General features: G+C 51.4%; 1 protein-coding gene across 2 annotated transcripts in view; it reads left to right on the forward strand.

Moving 5' to 3' along the window:
• The first annotated feature begins 1,383 nt into the window (after window positions 1–1,383).
• The window catches only part of bcor (BCL6 corepressor), a 36,367-nt gene continuing 19,559 nt past the window's right edge, over window positions 1,384–18,191 (forward strand). The window contains exons 1-3 of one of the 2 annotated variants that reach the window (XM_085765659.1): window positions 1,384–2,253; window positions 13,333–13,414; window positions 13,669–16,860. In XM_085765659.1, the coding sequence (XP_085621785.1) occupies window positions 13,412–13,414; window positions 13,669–16,860 (3,195 nt within the window). In that variant the 5' untranslated portion in view covers window positions 1,384–2,253; window positions 13,333–13,411. The remainder of the gene's footprint in view (window positions 2,254–13,332; window positions 13,415–13,668; window positions 16,861–18,191) is intronic. The other variant, XM_085765660.1, reaches the window with a different exon arrangement.

The raw sequence follows: 18,191 nt of genomic DNA on the forward strand, positions 1-18,191 counted from the left end.
ATTCCCTGTCGCAGAGATTCAGACGCTATGGTGGTGCACTTTCCTTGGAATTTTTTTTTTGTACAGAGAGAAAAAGTGGAGTTTTTGTTCTGTGCCATGCATGAATACGCCCACCACCCTCCCTCGCTTTCTTCTCATCTCACAAACGCTCACCCCCTCTCCTCCTCCTCCTCTCCTCCTCACTTCCTTTGTGCCTCTGTCTCCTAACTTTTGGACAGTTCGGCCTTCGAGATGAGCCCTGCTTTTTTTTTTATGTGCCCATATGTGAATGCTTTGAGAGCTCTGTGTTTGTTTGCCTATGACCGTCTGGTTTAACTCCTACTTTCAGCAGCTGTGGCAAACGCAGCCAGACCTTCCATTTTCAAGTCCCCCTCTCTTTTCCTACTCCTACTCTGCCTCTATCTGTCTGACTGTCTGTCTGTCTGCTGGCCTCTCTCTCTCTCTCTCTCTCTCTCTCTCTCTCCCTCTCTCTCTTCTGCACACACACACACACACACACGCACACACATGCAGGCACATGATGCACACACCTCAGGCTTGATATTCATAGCCTCCTCCTCCTCCTCCTTCACTTGACATGGGAGCCTTAACAGATGTGCCCCAGCCTTGAGCTGCCTCTCCCTCTCTGTCTCTCCCACTCTTTCTCTTCCTCTCTCTCTCTCTCTCTCTACAGCCGTGTGCTCCACAGATTTACCTTATCTGTTGGCTTGGAGAAGGAAAAAAAAATTGTAGGGAGAAAATGTAAACAACACTAAAATTTGGAGGATATGAAAACCCCCACACTGGTTTGAAGAGATGAATATGTGGAGGTTACAGTTCATTCAGTGTTCAGAGACACATTTACAGTATATAGTATTTTATAGTAGCCTGTTTAATCAATCTGTACATTTATATGCACCTATTTCCACCTTTTGAGAGATCCTTGTCTTTAAATTGGGCAATAACAGTGTTTCTGATATAATGTTTAAATATAGGCTATAGCTTCATATGATAAATGATTAAAAGTTTAAATTTGGCTTTATTTGTGCACCTTTCCGTTAGTTAAAGCTCTATTTTTATTCTAATTTCACTTTCATTTTAAAGCATTTAGCTTATCTTTCCATGTAATTTGTGTCATTATTGCCGTCATGATCATTATTACTTCATTTTCTGCCTTATTTCTGCTGCGAAAACCTCGCCTATTCCTGTTTTGGAGTTTCAGCGGAGCTCGTGTCTGTCTCTCTCTCTCGCTCTCGCTCTCTCTCGCTCGCTCCATGTGTGTGTGTGTTTCGCTCTGTGTGTGTCTCAGTGTGGTGTGTGTGTGTGTGTGTGCGTGCGTGTGCGCGCGCAGCCACTGCCGTGCGCTGGAGGCTTATGGTAATTGCGGTCTCCCGACTGGCCTTCTGGGTAGAGTCTGCGCGAGTGGGAGTGGAGCGAGTCGCTCGGTCTCGGCAGCGTTCATCCATTCCGTGCGGCACTCCCCGAACAGCTCCGTGCGTCCTCGGTGCGAACCGGGGGCTGCTCGCGTACACACCGGGCTGTCTGTCCGCTTCTACTATACTCGAAGAGAACGCGGGACGGAAAGCTCCACGGTATAACCTTCAACGAAGCCTCCGAGACGCGGATTCCTGAGTCGGAGAGGACATGGAGTGACGGAGAGCGGGAGAAAGGGGCTTTTTCCGAGGACGGCGTGCTCCGCTCAAACCCAACATGGCGCTGCTGCGAGGTACGGCCGAGCTGAATTAATTTCTCAGCGAGTCCTCCGACCTCGCCACCTGTATCCTTCAGGGGCCCGGGCCGTGCGGCGCAGCGGCTCTCCGACTTTAAACCACCTTTAACGGATCCTCTTTTTTTCTTCTTTTTTTTGTGTGTGTGTGTGGATTTCTCTTCTGCCACTGACGTCCGCGTTTCCTCCGCGCAGGATCTTTTTTTGTTGCTTTATGGAAACCCAAGTGACATTTGCAGCAGCAAAAAAGTCCGTTTCAGATATAGGTTCATGGATGAGAGTTTCCCCACAGACAATAGAATAAAGACCGAGCGGTTCGTATGTAAGACTTGTTTTGTTTCGTGACAAGTGGATAACCTGTTAGACACTTTTAGTTGTTTTTTTTTCTCCTCTCCGGCCGGGATCGTCTGCCTCCAGCAGACAGGACCATAACCGGGCTCGTCTACGTCTACGCACGGATCGCTGCCCTCCGAGTTAACTTGGCAAAACAGGAAAAAGGCGTCAGTGGAGCGCACGGACCACGGTTGGAACCAGCACTAATTACCCAGGTGAGGCGTTTAATGATAAATAGAATTAAAAGAAATCTTTCGCGTGTTTTCTCCTCTGCACGAGAGCAGAACACGGACAGTGCGTCTGTATGTGTTTGTGTGTTGTTGTTTTTTTTTTTGTAAACGGGACCACAACATCTAAGACTGTTTTAAAGCAGCTGGTGTTGTTGTGTTGCTGTGTGGTGTGATTGTGTTTTTTTTAAATCAGGATGAGTCGTCCTGTGCGGTTGTGTCTGATCGTGATAGCCCCGGTGTTTGTGCGCAGAGACTGGGAGAGAGGATCGGCCACTTCTAAGAATAGCGCATAGGGTGGTCTTTGTGCGTTTCGGCGGGGCAGTGGCATGTGGTTGATAAATAACACGCGCACACACACACACACACATAATGATCCGACCGTGAGCTTGGCCTTTTTTTTTTTCCACACAACTGTCCTGTCAAACCGGGCCGAGGTGAGAAGGACGTCCTGGAGATTAACGGACTTGAAAGTGGCGCCGTCCTCGATGGTGAATATTCAGGCTTTTCGCACTCTGTTGTGTGACGGTGTGTGTGTGTGTGTGTGTGTGTGTGTGTGTGTGTGTGTGCGCCTGTGAGGCGAGTGGGGGGTATGAGTGTGTATGTACGCGTGTGCGTGCGCGCACACGGAGCTTCTGCGCTAAACAAGGTTACGGAATCCAGCCTCGCCCTGCCAAAGGGAAGCGAGCGGCGCTGCTCCGTTTATACACGCTTCAGTTCAGTTGGAGGGCATCCCCGCGGTGCGTGCGTGTTTGTGTGTCTGCGTGTGTGTCGGTGTGACAGCTGAGTGTGTGTGTGTATATATGTGTGTGTTCATGGGGGAGGTGTGTAGGGGGCTTTGTTTGGACAGAGTGGACGCTGATCAGTCGTCTCGTCGGTCCCAGAGGTGGTGTTGGGAGAAGGTGTTTGCGGGGCGGTGGGGGCCGCTCACCTTCCTGTCTAGGTGACGGAAACCACTCTGGCACCATGCCACCCCTCTCTCACTCAATCACACTCTCTCTCTCTCTCTCCCACACACACACACACGCTTCATGTCTTGCAGGTGTTCTCTGATGTGACTTTGCGCTACTCTGTCTTGTCTCGCAGCCTCTCGCTCTCTGTGCAGCGCAGGAGGGGGAATATGCTTTTGCGCACGGAGAGGATCCATGTAACGCCATTTAGGACCCCCCCCCCCCCTCCCACATCCCCACCACCCCCACCCCCCGCCTTTCAGCAGTAGCTCCCGATCCCCGCAGCTCTCCTGTTTGTAATAGGGGGGGTTGGAAGTGTCAACCCCCTCCTCCTCCCCACACACTCGTTAATAACAAAGTTTGAACCGTGTAAAACAAACCTGCCACTCGCTCCCTGAGAGTTTTTCCACAGCTCCACGAACTTTAGACGCATTTTAAACCACTTTTTAAAAAAATAAATAAAATCCGCTCCGCTGTTTCTGCTCCGCCATTATCAGAATTAAAGGATTTTTTCCCCACCACCCTATTACAGTCATCTTCCCTCTATACGGCACCGTGGGTGGCAGCGATCGGTGTGAACCACTTCATATAAAGTTGCTATTTAATTGAAATAGGCTAAGTGCTGCAAGGCGCGTTGGATGAGATCCAGGCTGAGTCGTCTTCCTCTCACGATTTCTCCTCAAAGCTGCTCCGCGGGGCTGCAGCGCGTAAAAAGCAGATCCGTCCGGGACTTTTCTTTGTCCTACTTCTACATGGACCACCCTCCCCATCTCGAGATGAGGGCTGATATCTGGGGAGTTTTATTATTATTATCCCCCCCTCCTTGCCTCGCCGTGCCGTTCTGTGCCATGCTGCCTTGTCCGGGAGCCACACAGGCACTAATTAGGGAACGCTCTCTTAGGACGATCGATGTGCCTCATATTGGCTGGCTCCAGCTCATTGACGAGCTCAGTGAGGGAAGCAGCTACTAAAAGACCACTTAAGTCCCGGCAGCCAATCCGCACAGGATATAGCCACAGCCATCCATACATGCATACATACATATATACAGTAGGTGGAAGATCGCAGATAAAAACGCACGCGTCCGCCGGAGCAGGTTGGAGAGCAGGACCTCGTGTTGGGACCTTTGGAGAGTCGTGGGGCCCAGCGCAGGGGGGATTAACTAGGGGGGGTGGGGAGGGAGGGAGGGAGGAGGAGGAGGAGGAGGTGGAGGCTACTTCAGGGGGCTTTGAAGCAGAATAAAAGCTTAATTGTATTTAAATGAAACCTCGGTCTCAGCTGGTGCGGAGATGGAGCGGTGAGAGGGACGCGCCGTGAGCTCGTCAGACATTTACGCTGCGTAGAGAGGAGCGACAATCAAACAACCACTGGAGATCAGGGGGAAAATGCTGAAACCTTAATTAATAAAATTACACTGGATGATTACAGGGAGGCTGATTTATGAGGCTGTGTGGCTAATTATTTACCAAACCGGTCAAATAACACGCTGTTATCCTGTCACGAGCCATTATGTTCCACTTAAATCTAGCGTGTTTTGGTAGAAAACGCTGATGTGCGGGGACTTTTTCTGGTGCGGGTTTATTAGACAGACGATGAGGTGTTGATAGCCCGTAATAGTTGATTGTCATCTTGTGGTTGCATCCTACTGAGACAAACACACACAAGCAGAGGTCATCGATTGTGCATCTGGGCCGTGATAATAACGTGGTGGATGTCACACCTTCAGATATCTGGCCCTGCCTCCACCTTTTTTTCTTTCATTTTGGGAAAAAAAAAACAACCAACCAAAAAAACCAAAACAAAAACCAGTCTGATCTTTAAAGCACAGAGGCCGTTAACAGAGCGTGTTCCCTCGTGCTGTGGGAGCGTAAAAACAAATAGTTCACATATTGTGTGGGCCGAGTTTATTTATAGTGAACCCCGTCGGACTGTTTTGCGCATCATTTTTCCACTGTGCGCTGTGAAGTCAGCGTGAGGCTGATCTGTTCTCCAGGTGTTGGAACACAGAGGGGGAGGGAGAGAGGGGGAGGACGTGGGAGGGAGGGGAGGGGGAGAGCTGCTCAGCATAGATTGACAGACTGATTTCTCTCTCGCTCACTCGCTCTTCCTGTGAGAGGACTTAACACCTCTTTCAAAAACCTGCTTCATTCCCTCGGGCCCTGAAGTTGTCAAAGTGGGGTTCAAGGGGAAACACAGGGGGGTTGTAATTTTCGAGTTATGATTATCTTCTATATGAAGTGTTGGCTTCAGCTGTTGTTGAAAAATATCTAGCCTATTTGTTTGTTTGTTTCTGTCTGTCACGCAACTGGCTGGAAATAACATGGATGTCTCCAAATGTAATTAATTAGCATTACATCTAATTGAATGTATCAGCCTTCTTGTCAAATTTATAGCATTTGTGGTCTCGCTGGCTCAAATCTAACCCGGTTACTAATATGGGGACAACGGGTCACACTAAACTTTGCACCTCTCTGTGATAATCCATGGCTAGGTTTCTGTGATCGCCAAAGTAATTCAACATTTGGTTTGTTTGTTTGTTTTTTTACTCAGAAATCAGGTCAAATTTATTGTGAACGAGGCTTATTGACCATATCGATACTTGAAGCCAGTGTGGGAGCTCTAGTGGTGACCTGAAAGGTGTTAGTTAGAGATTTGTTGAGCAATAGTTTTTCTTAAAACGAACACATCGGCTGCAGTTTGGAGAAAAGCTTCAGTGGTTAACCAACCGCAGGCTTCACTGCCACCTCTGTTTCATGTCTCACGTGCTTCACATACAGTTAGTAACATTGAAAACACGCAGGAGACGTGTAGACGAGAGTTATAGTGGATGTGCGCACCTGAAGGCACCACCAGCACCACCACCAGCAGCAGCCCAACCTCTCTGCTCTCCCCGGGCATGCTGGGTCATATTGTGATGCTGAGTGATTGGTGACAGTGGATGTGTCAGTGTGGGGCTGGGGGGTGGAGGAGGAGGAGGAGGAGGAGGACACCGCGTCCATTTTAAACCCATTAACCTGCTGTTTGTCCGCTTTTCTAATCTGGAATCAATAAGGAGCACGTGGGGAATATTAGGCACAGACAGGGGGAGAGCGACAGTGAAATCACGGGGCCACTTTTCCAGATCAAACCGGCTCTAATGTGTCGGGGAAATAAGCAGGGAAATGGGTGAGATTCGTCAAAGGAAATGCCCGTGTTCCGTTTTTTTTCTCTCCACTCGGAGACATGAGGTCTGTCTTATTGTTGTCGCGCTTGTTGTTGTTTTTCTTTTTTTTTCCCCCTCTCTCTCTCCCTCCCTCCCTCGCTCTCTGTGTCTCTCTCTTTCTCGCTCACGCCTGGATATAAAACAACAGGCTCGTCGCTGCCGGCGCTCGCTGCTGCTGCTGCTGCTGCTGCTGCTGCTGAGCCGAGGTGCGTGTGAACAAAAAGCGGAGGCACGGCAGCGAGCCGAGGAGAGATCGGTTTTCCAGGCGCTGCGCAGCTCCCGGAGGAGACGTCACGGTTTGATTGAAGCTATGCTCCGTGCTGGCCTCCCGGGACCTCGCGATGAAACAAGAGAGCCGCCCCCCTCCCTCCTCCTTCCCCTCCTCTCCCTCCCTCCTCCTCTCTCTCTCTCTCTCAGCGCTCCACAAACCTTTTTGTTTTCGCCGAGGTCTGGAGCGCACGGATCACTTCCCCGCAGAGACGTGTCGGGCCCCCGCGCAGTAGCCCTGCTGTTTCACAGAAACACAGAGAGACGGTGGGGACGAGCCACAGACAGCTCACACAACATCACACTATAGTCTCCATACTCCGGCGTAAAAAAAACAAAACAAAAACAAAAACGGACGCTTCTGCATCCAATTACGCACGGGCTGTTTGGACAGTAATTCCTCCCCTTTGGCCCATCACGTCCCCCAAAAGCATCATTTGGATGTCTTTTTATTTTCCTGCTAGATGTCGCATCCCGTGACCCGATGTGGTATAAACACATAGACTATGGGTTTTAATTAGAAAGAAAAAAAAATCCGGTCATGATTGTGTTTAGTTTCACCACCACGTTCCGGCCTGAGCCAATGGGGAAGATTGATTGAGCGGCAGAGTAATGATGACACACCACACCTCAGCTCCCTCCTCCGAGTCTGTGCAGGCTCGATCAGGCCCCCTCGTTTGTGTGTGTGTATGTGTGTGTTTTTAGGCGTCTGTGCCTCCGGCATCTATCTGACGAAATCCCACAGATGCTTGGCAGCACAGCAGGATGATGGCGATAGGAGTTTATTACAGCAACCGCTCTTCAAGCAGGAATGTGTTATCTGCTGCTGTGTGTCCGTCCAGGCGGATGGATGGATGGATGTACACAACACCGCGCCGCTGGTTGTGCGTGTATAGTGTGTGAAGTTTTTGACCTCCAACGCAGAAACTGTGTGTTTTTTTGTTTTTGAATTAATTTGTGTATTTCTCACCGCGGAGATGAGCACGTGGTCGCACAGCAGCGTCACGTGTCACCTGTGACCTTTTCAAAAAGCCTGACATCGAGGGCCTTGTGTCAGATGTGTGAAAGCTGTGGTTCACCTCACCGATTGGCCACCTGTTTGAACCAGCCGTTCATTTCTCCTTATGCGCAACTTCACACGACACCAATGAGTCATCTTATGTTAAACCTATATGTGTTACGGTGGGTGGGCAAGGGGGGAGGGGGGCTTTTTTTTCTTTTCTTTTCTTTAAAAAAAAATAAAAAAAAAATAGCGTCATGTGCTTTGATCAGGAGCATCCAGCAGCGCCAGCAGTTTCAAAGAAAAGTCAAGAAACCTCCGGTAAACGCGGGGCGACTCGTGCATGCGCATCCCGATTACAATCAGGTCCTTTGGTGGCATAAAGGGCCATTTAGTCCTCATTTGGCCCGGGATGAATAGAGCCAGTTCAGCAGCCGCCGCCCGGGCCCTAGTGACAGCACGGGGAGGAGGAGGAGGGGTGGTGATGGTGGTGGGGGCTGACAATGTTACCGTTGTTGACGGCCGTGCTGCCTCGGGGGGGAGTTGAACCGTGCACCGACTTGCATGCGGCTGTGCAGCGGCCCGGGAGGACGCAGGGGCCCCTTGTTTACAGCTCGGCCGCTAATAATGTGACAGCTGAAGAGTCGCCGTTGGCTCCTTCCAGCTCCGCGCTGCGCTCCGACCAGCAGCGCGCTCCGTGTGTGTGTGTGTATGTGTGTGTGCGCAGCGCTCACCTCCTCCATCTCCCCCCTCCAGCGCCTCTCTCTCTGTCTCTCTCTCTCTCTCTCTCTCTCTCTCTCTGTTTCTGTCAGCGTGTCAACTTTCTGTGGGCTACAACAGCCCCCGAGTCCACTGGAGATGATCAGTTGGACCATTTGGCACGCGTCAGCCTGATAATCAATAACAATTAAAATTGGACTCGCGTTCTCCTGCGCGCTGTTTCTCTTTATGATGCTGTGTGTGTGTGTGCGCGCTGTGGAGACTGTGGCCCCGAGGCTGTGTAGTTAAGTAGTCAGGCTCCACGTTTGGTCCGCGCGCGTTTTTTTCTTTCTTTTCTTTTTTCTTTTTAATGTGTTTTCCTGGATTTGTTCCCGCTGATTTCTATTTTGTTCACCGACAGTGTGCGCAGAATTCCTCTCGTTTTGGGCTCTCTCTCACACACAGACACACAGACACACATACACACACACACACACCGCCTCGTTGTGTTTGGTGTGTGTGTGTGTGTGTGTGTGTGTGTGTGTGTGTGTGTGTGTGTGTGTATGTATGTGTGTGGTTTCCGTGTGTATGCGCGCGCGCGCCCGCATTTAATCCGTGTTTATCCCCACCCCACCCCCGTCGCTGCGGAGATTATCCTGCGTCACACTGCATTTTTTTTTAGAGTTGATCGGAGCTCTGCGCTTCACAGAGCCTGGCAAAGCTCCAGGGACGCGGAGCGAAAGGGCGCCGTCACTCCCGGTGTACACACACACACACACACACACACACACACACACACACACACACACACACACACACAGTCACACACACAGTCACACACACAGACCCACATTCCCGGTTTCCTGGTGGTTGTTGTTGTTGCAGCGACCTGACGCGCAATCGTGATCGCGCAAAGTCAGATCGTAAACACGAGGAGAGGAGAGGAGAGGGCGTCTGTGAATGATTGATGCGTCCTGGACTCGATGACTGTAGATCTGCGTTTAGTCTGGTTGGTCATTTGTCAACTGCTGGTGATACAGTCACGTTCACTAGTGTCTCTCTCTCTCTCTCTCTCTCTCTCTCTCTCTCTCTCTCTCTCTCTCTCTCTCTCTCTCTCTCTCTCTCTCTCTCTCACGCACGCGACCGCTGCGCTGCGCTGGGAGCACAGAGGCCTCGGCTCTGGAGGGGAAATGATGAGCGGTGCCAGTGTTTGTTCCGGTGCGTGTACCGCAGGTCAGGGAGAGTTCAAGTCTTTGTCGTCAGAGGCAGGAAACATGGAGAAGAGAGAGAGAGGAGGGGGAAAAAAGAAGGGAAGATAGATAGATAGATAGATAGATAGATAGATAGATAGAGCTTGTTTTCTCTCACTCTTTCCTTTCTCTTAATCAGTCCATCCCTCTCTCCTTGTTTGCTGCCGCTGCTCCTCCCTGTAAAAAAAAAAGCTCACAACACCGAAATAGGCCCCTGCGCACAGCTCTGCGAGGTTCCGCTAAAAAACACCCGGTGGTTTTCTGTTTAATGGTGCGAGTCGGGGCTCCGCTCCAGCGGTCTGGTTTATAAACGCGGCTCAGACCGCTGCGCCCCCTCCTCCTCCTCCTCCTCCTCACCCCCCTCTTCCACCTCCCTCCCTCCCTCCCTCCCCTCCTGCCTGCTGCTGCCGACCACTGTGATGGATTGGGCGGCCGTCGGGAGTTGTTTGTTGCGCAAACTATTCTTAGCAGCGGGGATGGGCGTCAACACACTCTGCCTTTTTCCTCCTCTCCTCTCCTATCTCTCTCTCCCTTTCTCTCTCCTTTTTCCTCCGGCGTCCGTCCACTCACAATGTGACACATTGGCAGGATTCCTTCCTCTAATATAATGAAGCGTCGTGTTTTTAAAAGCCACTAATGCAGCGCTGCCCGGCGCCCAGGAACAATACTGGAAACTGCTGCTTGAAAGCTCTGAAATTATCATTGGAAATGCAAAAGCTTTTCCACTGCTGATGTGTACGCAGCATTTTATGTAGCTTAACATAATTTAAAAAATATGTATATATTTTTTATATACAAATAATAATTATGTAGCCTACTCTAAAATGCATCTTATAGGCTATCTAGCGCCACGCCGGCGGTAAAACGCTGACCGAGATAGGATTTAGCGTCTTGGCTCAAAACAGGTTCGCGGAGCGTGCACACGCATCCAAAAGCGGAGTGTTATTCCCGGCGGTGCCACCGTGTGCTTGATCCTGACCTTGAGGCCCCGGTGCAGCCTCTCATCTTAGCCGGACCACTATTAATTTCATGGAAATGAGATCGGTCGTCAGCTCTGTGTGGGCACGTAGAGGGGTATTAACAGGCCGCGGCGAGACACATGGCTTGTCTCTTTAGCTGTGGGGCTACAGCTGCTGCTGACCCGGCCCGGCCTGGAACGGAACGGATCGTTTCCTCTCTTGGTTTGTCTTTCTTTTCCTCCACATAGATCTCTCTCAGACAGAGAAGAGAAGCGGCGCCTCTTTACATTAGAGCTGGTGGTGGTGGTGGTGGTGGTGGTGGTGGTGGCTGCGGCTGCGTTTAGGTTAAAGAGAAATGTCCGTGAAGGCAGCGTGACATCGCGTGTGTCTGTGTGTGTGGGAGAGAGAGAGAGAGAGTGAGAAAGGTGCATGTGTCGCTCCAGGAAACACAGGAAACGGGAGCGACGTGATTTCTCAACGCCGTCTGTGTGTAATTTGCAACGAGGAGCACACACGTGGCTGCGCGCCGCACATTGGCACACTGGAGCTCGTCGTCTGCCCACGCTCGCACGCACACACACACACACACACACACGCACACACTTCGTTATTTTTTTTTAGTTCCGTCAGATGCGGATGTTGTTGAAGCCGGACTGGCCCCGGGAAAAGGAGTTCAGGGAGAGCAGAGCAGGCGGAGAGGGAGGGGAGTGAGGGAGGGAGGGGGAGGAGAGGGGAGGGGTGGGCGGCTGGAGGAGGTGGGGAGCGCTGGGGGCAGGGAGGAGCCATGCCAAGGGGCCCCGCAGCAGGCTGATTAATGGGCCCCGGGTCACGGCAATAAAAGTGGCGTGCCAGCGGCGCGGCAGCGAGTCTCGGAGGCGTTTCTGTGCTATGATCGAGGAGCCGAGTTTCTGCTGCTGCTGCTCCCTGCACCGCCGAGCACCGAGAGGCTTCAGCTGCACTATTTAAAGGCACTTCTCCCTCTGTCTCTCACCTCGCCTTGCCTCTGCGCTGGCTCCTCTTGTGTCTCACTCACACTCACAAACATGTCCAACCCCAACGAGTCATTAGGGCTAATATCTATAAATTAACTCTTGGATAACGTCTGATACGCGGGGGTTCAGTCATTTCACCTTTTCTCATTGTTTAATGGAAAAATAAGCAGAGGATTTCAACGCATCCTCTTCAACCCACCCAGGTATCCTGGGTTAGTAAACATCTAAGATGCCACTTGACTCACAAAAAGCTCCAGCATCTTGTGATTTCTCTTGTTTTTTTACTAGCTATTTGTTCTGAAATATTTTATGAATGCTAAATTCGTGTGGTTTGTCACAGTTTCTCTTTCTCCTTTTTTTTCTCCTAACAAGGTTGCGGGCTCTTTGACTCAGTGATGTGGCAGCAGCTGTATTGTCACGCTTCTTAAAAAGTGGATTTTTATGTTTTAAAAACGAAACTGCAGCATAGAAATCAAGTGGAAAACAAACTGTAGATGTGTCACAACAGTTCACTCATAGATTCTGTTCCCACTGAGCTACACAGTATCTGTGTGGTCCACGTGTTGTGTTACTAACATTATAGCTATAACACAAACATACTATTGTTACTTTTTAATGAATAACCCTTGCAACACCTATTTCTTGTTGTTTTTAAAAAGCCATTAGAAACAGCACCATTAGCACTCGGCTGATTTAAAAAGCACAGATTTAATGTCATTAAATCGGTCATTTCCTTTAATATGATAATATAATGACTTATTTCAGATCTCACGTGATAACGTCTCCACTATATTACAGTGTTTTAATGAAATCCGGATGTAAACAAAACATGTACAGATTAAAAGGCATTTCATACACAAAGGGGTCAAAGTGGGATTATAATATATATATTTTTGCTACTATGTTTGTTCAACAGAAGACTACTCCATCTATCTTTTTCTTGCTCTGTGCGTTTCTGTAAATTTTGCATAGCTGCGTTCTTTTCTCTTTTTTCCCCTCGTGGTCGTCGGTGTGTTTGTTGATCTGTGGCTCCTGCGTCGGCGGGCGGGTAAATGGTCTCCCACCGAAGTGCTCTCTGGTGTATAATCTTCCCTCGCTGCTCCGGCTGAAGCAGCTGAGAGAGCAGGTCAAAGAGGGCGCGCAGACCAGTGTGTGGTGAAACGTGACTGAATAGACGCAGCCCCACAATGCACGTCTAGCCCACAAGGGTAGGCAGGCTGGGGGTGAGAGAGGAGGTGGGTGGGTGGGTGGATGGGGGCGGAGGGGAGCCGAGGGGTGTTGACGGATGGGAGGGGAGGAGGGGAGCCCACACAGTGCTTTCATCTCCAGCGACTACTTCAGTGGAGCTGTGTGTGTGTGTATGTGTGAGCAGGAGTGAGAGTTAGAGGAAGGTTGTGATGACTATGGCTGGCGGTGCCATTATCTTTTTTTTTTTTTTTTCCTTTGTGCTTTCGCTCCACTCTCCGAGCGTCTCATCTCAGTTACACATCTCTGTGCCACGTTTGATTGCCATATAGCAATAATGCATATGTTGATACATTATTTAGATTTGCCTGCCCCAGAAAGTCTGTTTTAATATTTAAATTCTATGTAATTTCTCTTAGCGTTTTTATGAAATTACTTTTTTTTGCCATGTCAATTTATTTGGCAAAACAACAGACATGTGGTGTATATATATGTGTGTGTGTTTTTGTGTGTGTGTGACAGAGCCAAGACACTGACTGCTAACTGTTTGCTCCTCTCCACAGGGCAACATCTGTTCGTGATGTCGATGCTGAGACACAAACCAACCTGGAACTAAGACAAGGGAACCACATCACACAAAACATGGCAAGTCCCTGTGCTCGTCCTCGGCTCTGTTGACTCATTCTGTCACATGAGTCACCGACCGTTATCTGGAAACCAAACATTTGATCTGTTTCACCATTTGCATGCACGTACTTACCCCTCGAACATCAAGAAATACAAGTCGTGTTTTTAATGTCACATTTCAGATTTTTCTCAGATGGATCTGATTTTCTCATAACTTCTCTGTTGTCCTGCCCCCCCTCCACCCCCCCTTTTTTTTTTTTTTTTCACTGCAGGTGGATGCAAGGTTGACGCCCCTGGCGGCGATGGGGCTGGACCGGACTGCCCTGATGCATGATGGTCTCCGTCTCCACGGTGGGGTCGTATACCCCGGGATCAGAGCACTACAGACGGAGAAGAGCAGAGAGACGCCCGGCATCATGGCGTACAACAGGGACGGACTCCCAGAGCTCATCTACAAGCCCGATGGGCCTCTGGACAGTCGTAAGCCCACCAACGGATACCTGGGCCTCTACAAGGGAGCTCCCCCGGGGCTCCACAAGCCCATGCTGGTTCCTGGAGGTGGAGCCGACGGTCTGGGTTTGGAGCGCAGAGTCGGTCCAGGAGAAAAGGCGGCCGAGCTGGGCTTGGCGGGCGCCGGCGGCAGCTACCTCCGCCTGCCCTGGCTCAGCCCCTACCCGGAGGCGAGCATGTACCCCTTCATGGACACATCCAAATACGCAGCTCTTAACATGTACAAAGCGTCGTTGCTCAGCCAACCCAACCCCTATCTCCCCCAGCACCTGGCCTACTCCTCTCTGTGTGCGGCTCAGGGGGGGAACGTGAACCCCGCGGCGGCCGCCTCTGCCTACTACATGCCGCCCTACCCTCCTTCTCCCATCTCGTCCCCCCTGGTGGCGCCTCCTATGAGGATCCCCACGGTCACGGTGGCCCCCTCGTCGCTGGTGCACTGCCAGGACAAGGGGCTCGGTGTCCCGCCCTCATTTGCACAGCAACTGCACCAACCTTCCCCTCACGCTCAGCACCATCAGGCTGCTATGGACAGGGACCGGTCCCCGAGCAGGAGCAGCAGACCAAGCAGACCTCCCTCCAGGAAGGGCTCCAGCAACAACAATAACACCAGTGGTACTAGCACCAGTGGCTCCAGTGGTGGGAATAATAATAATAATAGTAACAGCCTGCCTACTGATTCTTCTTCTTCTTCTCACGCATCTTCTCGCCTCTCCCAGCCGCCCCCTCCCCCTGCTCTCACTGACAATTCACTGGACCTACAAAGGCCAGTTGCTAGGATAGTACAACCTCCCTCCTCCTCTTCTTCCACTTCATCCACGCAGTCCATTCCTCATCCGTTCTCCGTGAGCAGCATGGCGTCAGAGCAGCCCTCTCCCGCCCGGCCCAGCCCCCACAAACCCAGGCCGAGGGACGGGGCGCCCGAGCACAGGAGCGTGGGGGTGGAGAGGAGACCCAGCAGGTCGCCCTCCAAACCTAATTATGAGAGGCCAGCTCACCAACCCCAAGCAACCAAAGACTCGGCAGAGAAGCCCTTAGACTTGTCTGGAAGAATGCTTGAGTTCGGGCTGCCTCCCAACGGTTTCCCAGTCAAGATGGACACTATGGCGCCAGGCGCACGTTACGGACTGCCTCCTAGCCGAGAGCTCCTGAAGGAGAACCTGTCGCTCTCTCCTTCCTCCCACCCTCACTCTGTGGTCAGCAGCACTTCTTCAAAGGTCTCCGAGAGGCCAGAGATGATCAGCACTTTACACTCCTCCTGGGTCGTACCCAGCCCGTCCCCCTCCCACACACAGCACACACCAGGCTTGCCCTCCTCTCCGAGGCCCAACGCAGAGCTGGGCCTCTCACAAGCCAAAGGCTCCTCGCCCTCTGTCATTAAACACAAGGGTCTGGAGAGAGTACTCCCTCAGCAGCGGAGCTCGTCCTGTCCGAGGATCGGCGAGTCCAACCACAGCGTTCCCTCGACACAACACTCTGGCTCCTCTCTGGTCAGCTCCAGGGCTCATTCTCCCAAACCCAACGGCGAGTGGGTCAAACACAGCCCCAGCCAGTCGGAGCATCCCTCAGTCGGCGGCCACCACAGAGAGGGAACAGAAAAGTCCTCCCTGACCACAAAGAGAGGCGACAACACGCCAGAGGTGTCCTCGTACAAGAGGCCGTGTTTAGAGAACGGCCACCCTCCTGGCCACCCTCCTGGCCACCTTTATCTCCCTCAAAGCGACGCTTACCTGAACCACAGTTTGGCCTACGCCAACCGCTACCTGCACTACCCCATCCCCGACGGCATGGCGCTCCACTCCCTGCCGATCGGAGGGAAAGGCCCAGTCTACCCCCACCCACTACTGCTCGGCAGCAACAGCCTTTACCCGACGCAAATGGCAGCAAAACACCCTTTACCCTACCACAACCTCCCAGCTGGTCCAGGAGGGGAGTACCTCACTTATAACTCTCAGGAGATGGCTCATCCCCTGATGCAGACTCACACAGACAACAAGCTGCCAGAGAGGGGAGACGCAACCCTGAAACCCCGGGGACAGGAGAAGTCCCGGGGAGCCGTCGAAGAAAGTGGGGGCCACAGAGATCACGGTATGGGGAAAGAGATGAACGAAGGAAGCCAAATAAAGTCCGACAGGGAAGGAGGAGCACAAGGACAGGGTGGCAGTCAAAACAAAGCTTCTGCTTCCTCTGTAACATCCAGAGAAAAGATCGTCTGCATTGACCTTGTACACTCAGACACAGATATTGAGTCTACGCCGACGGTCCACAAACAGCCCTCTTGTGAGACGAGCGCCAAGGTTAACCAAAATGAATGTTATCATAGTAACCAAAATCTGACAAAGACTGATTATGAGCCAAAACACCAACACCACCTTCCCCATCCCTACACAATCCACGCTGGACAGAGCCCCACCCTGAAGCCCAGCCACACTGACCGACAGCCAGAAACGCCCTTTGGGAAACCAAAGGTCCCTCAGGAGACGGACTGTCCTAGCGCATCCCCACCTTCTCCGGGGCAGCTGGCCCAGGCCGAGGACAGCCTGGAGGAATACAGTCCCAGCCCGGACCCCGGAGACCACGACCAGAGCACCTTGCACTGTGCCCGCACGTCTGGGGAGCGCAGCTCTGGTAAGGACAAAGGGGACAGGGAGAGCCGGCTTCTCCACCTCACCCAGCACCACCACTGCACAGACGCAGGCATGGGGTCCGACCAGGAGAAAATGTGCGACAGGGACACCGAGAAGGAAGACAGTATTGTCGACCTGGGCGAGTCTCAAGAAGAAGGGGATGAGGACGAAGAGGATGGTAACCAGACTTCATCTAAGGGCTGTCGTAGATCCAGTCTGGCCAAGAGGATTGCTAACTCCTCAGGCTACGTTGGCGACCGCTTTAAATGTGTCACCACTGAGCTGTATGCTGACTCCAGCAAGCTGAGCCGTGAACAGAGAGCGCTGCAGGTAAGGCTATTAACACTTGTGGGTGTATATAGAGAGGGATATACAGGATATATTGGGCGCAAGCTGATGGTGGTGGTGGTGGGCTGCAGGGAGGTCAATATGACCAATGTTTTTTTTTCGTTTTCCTACGTGCAGACATTTCAAACATACTTTCAGTTCTAACATCCACGCAGGAATAAACTTCCCCCCTCCCCTTCCCCCCCAAAGGACCACTATCTTTTTACTCCCTCGCTGCTATATTCAGAACTGCCTGTGGAACAAGCCCTGCATGAAATTGGCACACTCTGCATTTACGACGCAGTGCAAAATAAATACAAGTGCTGTCGTGCTACTGTCCCGGCCATAGTCGGCCTGACCTTCCCCTTAATTTATCATTGTCTAAGTGAGGTTTAGTGCGAGGCTAGTTGAGGCCCTCTATCAGGGCGGGCAGTTCAAAGGTTAACCAGGGCTGCCATCTCTGTATGGTGATTAGTGAGCAGTCATTGCAAAGGTTATTTCTGTGCGTGCGTGTTTTGTGTGTCCGTACGTGCCTGTCCTTGTGTGACTGCCTTGGGGGGCTAAAGCATGCGTTAGTGCTGACTGTGCTATAGAGCCCACATACTGTAGTTTGGAGAGCATGGCTGTGGCAGCCTCACAGTTCACACCGCCTTTGGCTATGCTTAACCCCAAGGTTAGGGGCAGTGGAGGGCTTGCAGCGTGCTTAAAAATCCAGCAGCTGCCCTCTTTGGGGTTCCTCTTAGGCTTTTCTGCATGCCCCCATCCGCCAGTTGCTATCCCCCTCCCCCCCAACCCTCCTCACCCCCACCCCCACCCCCCCCCCACCGACGGCCTACCCTGCCCTGCCTGGTTGCTGTCCAAGGTTAGAATTCCCCTCGCCCAATTGGCTAAAAAGACCCTCTCTCCGCTAACACACATCTCGCAGCATCTGTAAACACACAATTATACAGTAACGTCGCCCTACATTCGGCCTTCATTTCCCCCCGCCCCCCCGTCATTCACATTCAGACACACACACATAGGAACGTAGAGCTATTGGTTTTACACTTATCTCAGGCCCCTAATGCTCAACATTCAGAAAAAAAAAACATGTTATATTACCCACTGGCTCAGAGGCAGATATGTTAATAGGTTGCACATGTCTGTCTACGTTGTGAACGCACCCTAGAAAACTGTGGTTTTGTCTGTGTCATGCTTGTCAATGCACAGCTGCAATACAAAGCTATCAAACGCTCTATTTCTGGACATTAAAAGAAAATTAGACGTGGAAGTCTGTTTGGGAGAAAAAAAATAAATGAGACAGTTAAAACCGAATTAGCATTATCAATCATGCT

The sequence above is a fragment of the Trachurus japonicus genome, chromosome 21 (assembly GCF_045865225.1).
Source record: "Trachurus japonicus isolate A0001 chromosome 21, Traja_1.0".
Taxonomy (NCBI): domain Eukaryota; kingdom Metazoa; phylum Chordata; class Actinopteri; order Carangiformes; family Carangidae; genus Trachurus; species Trachurus japonicus.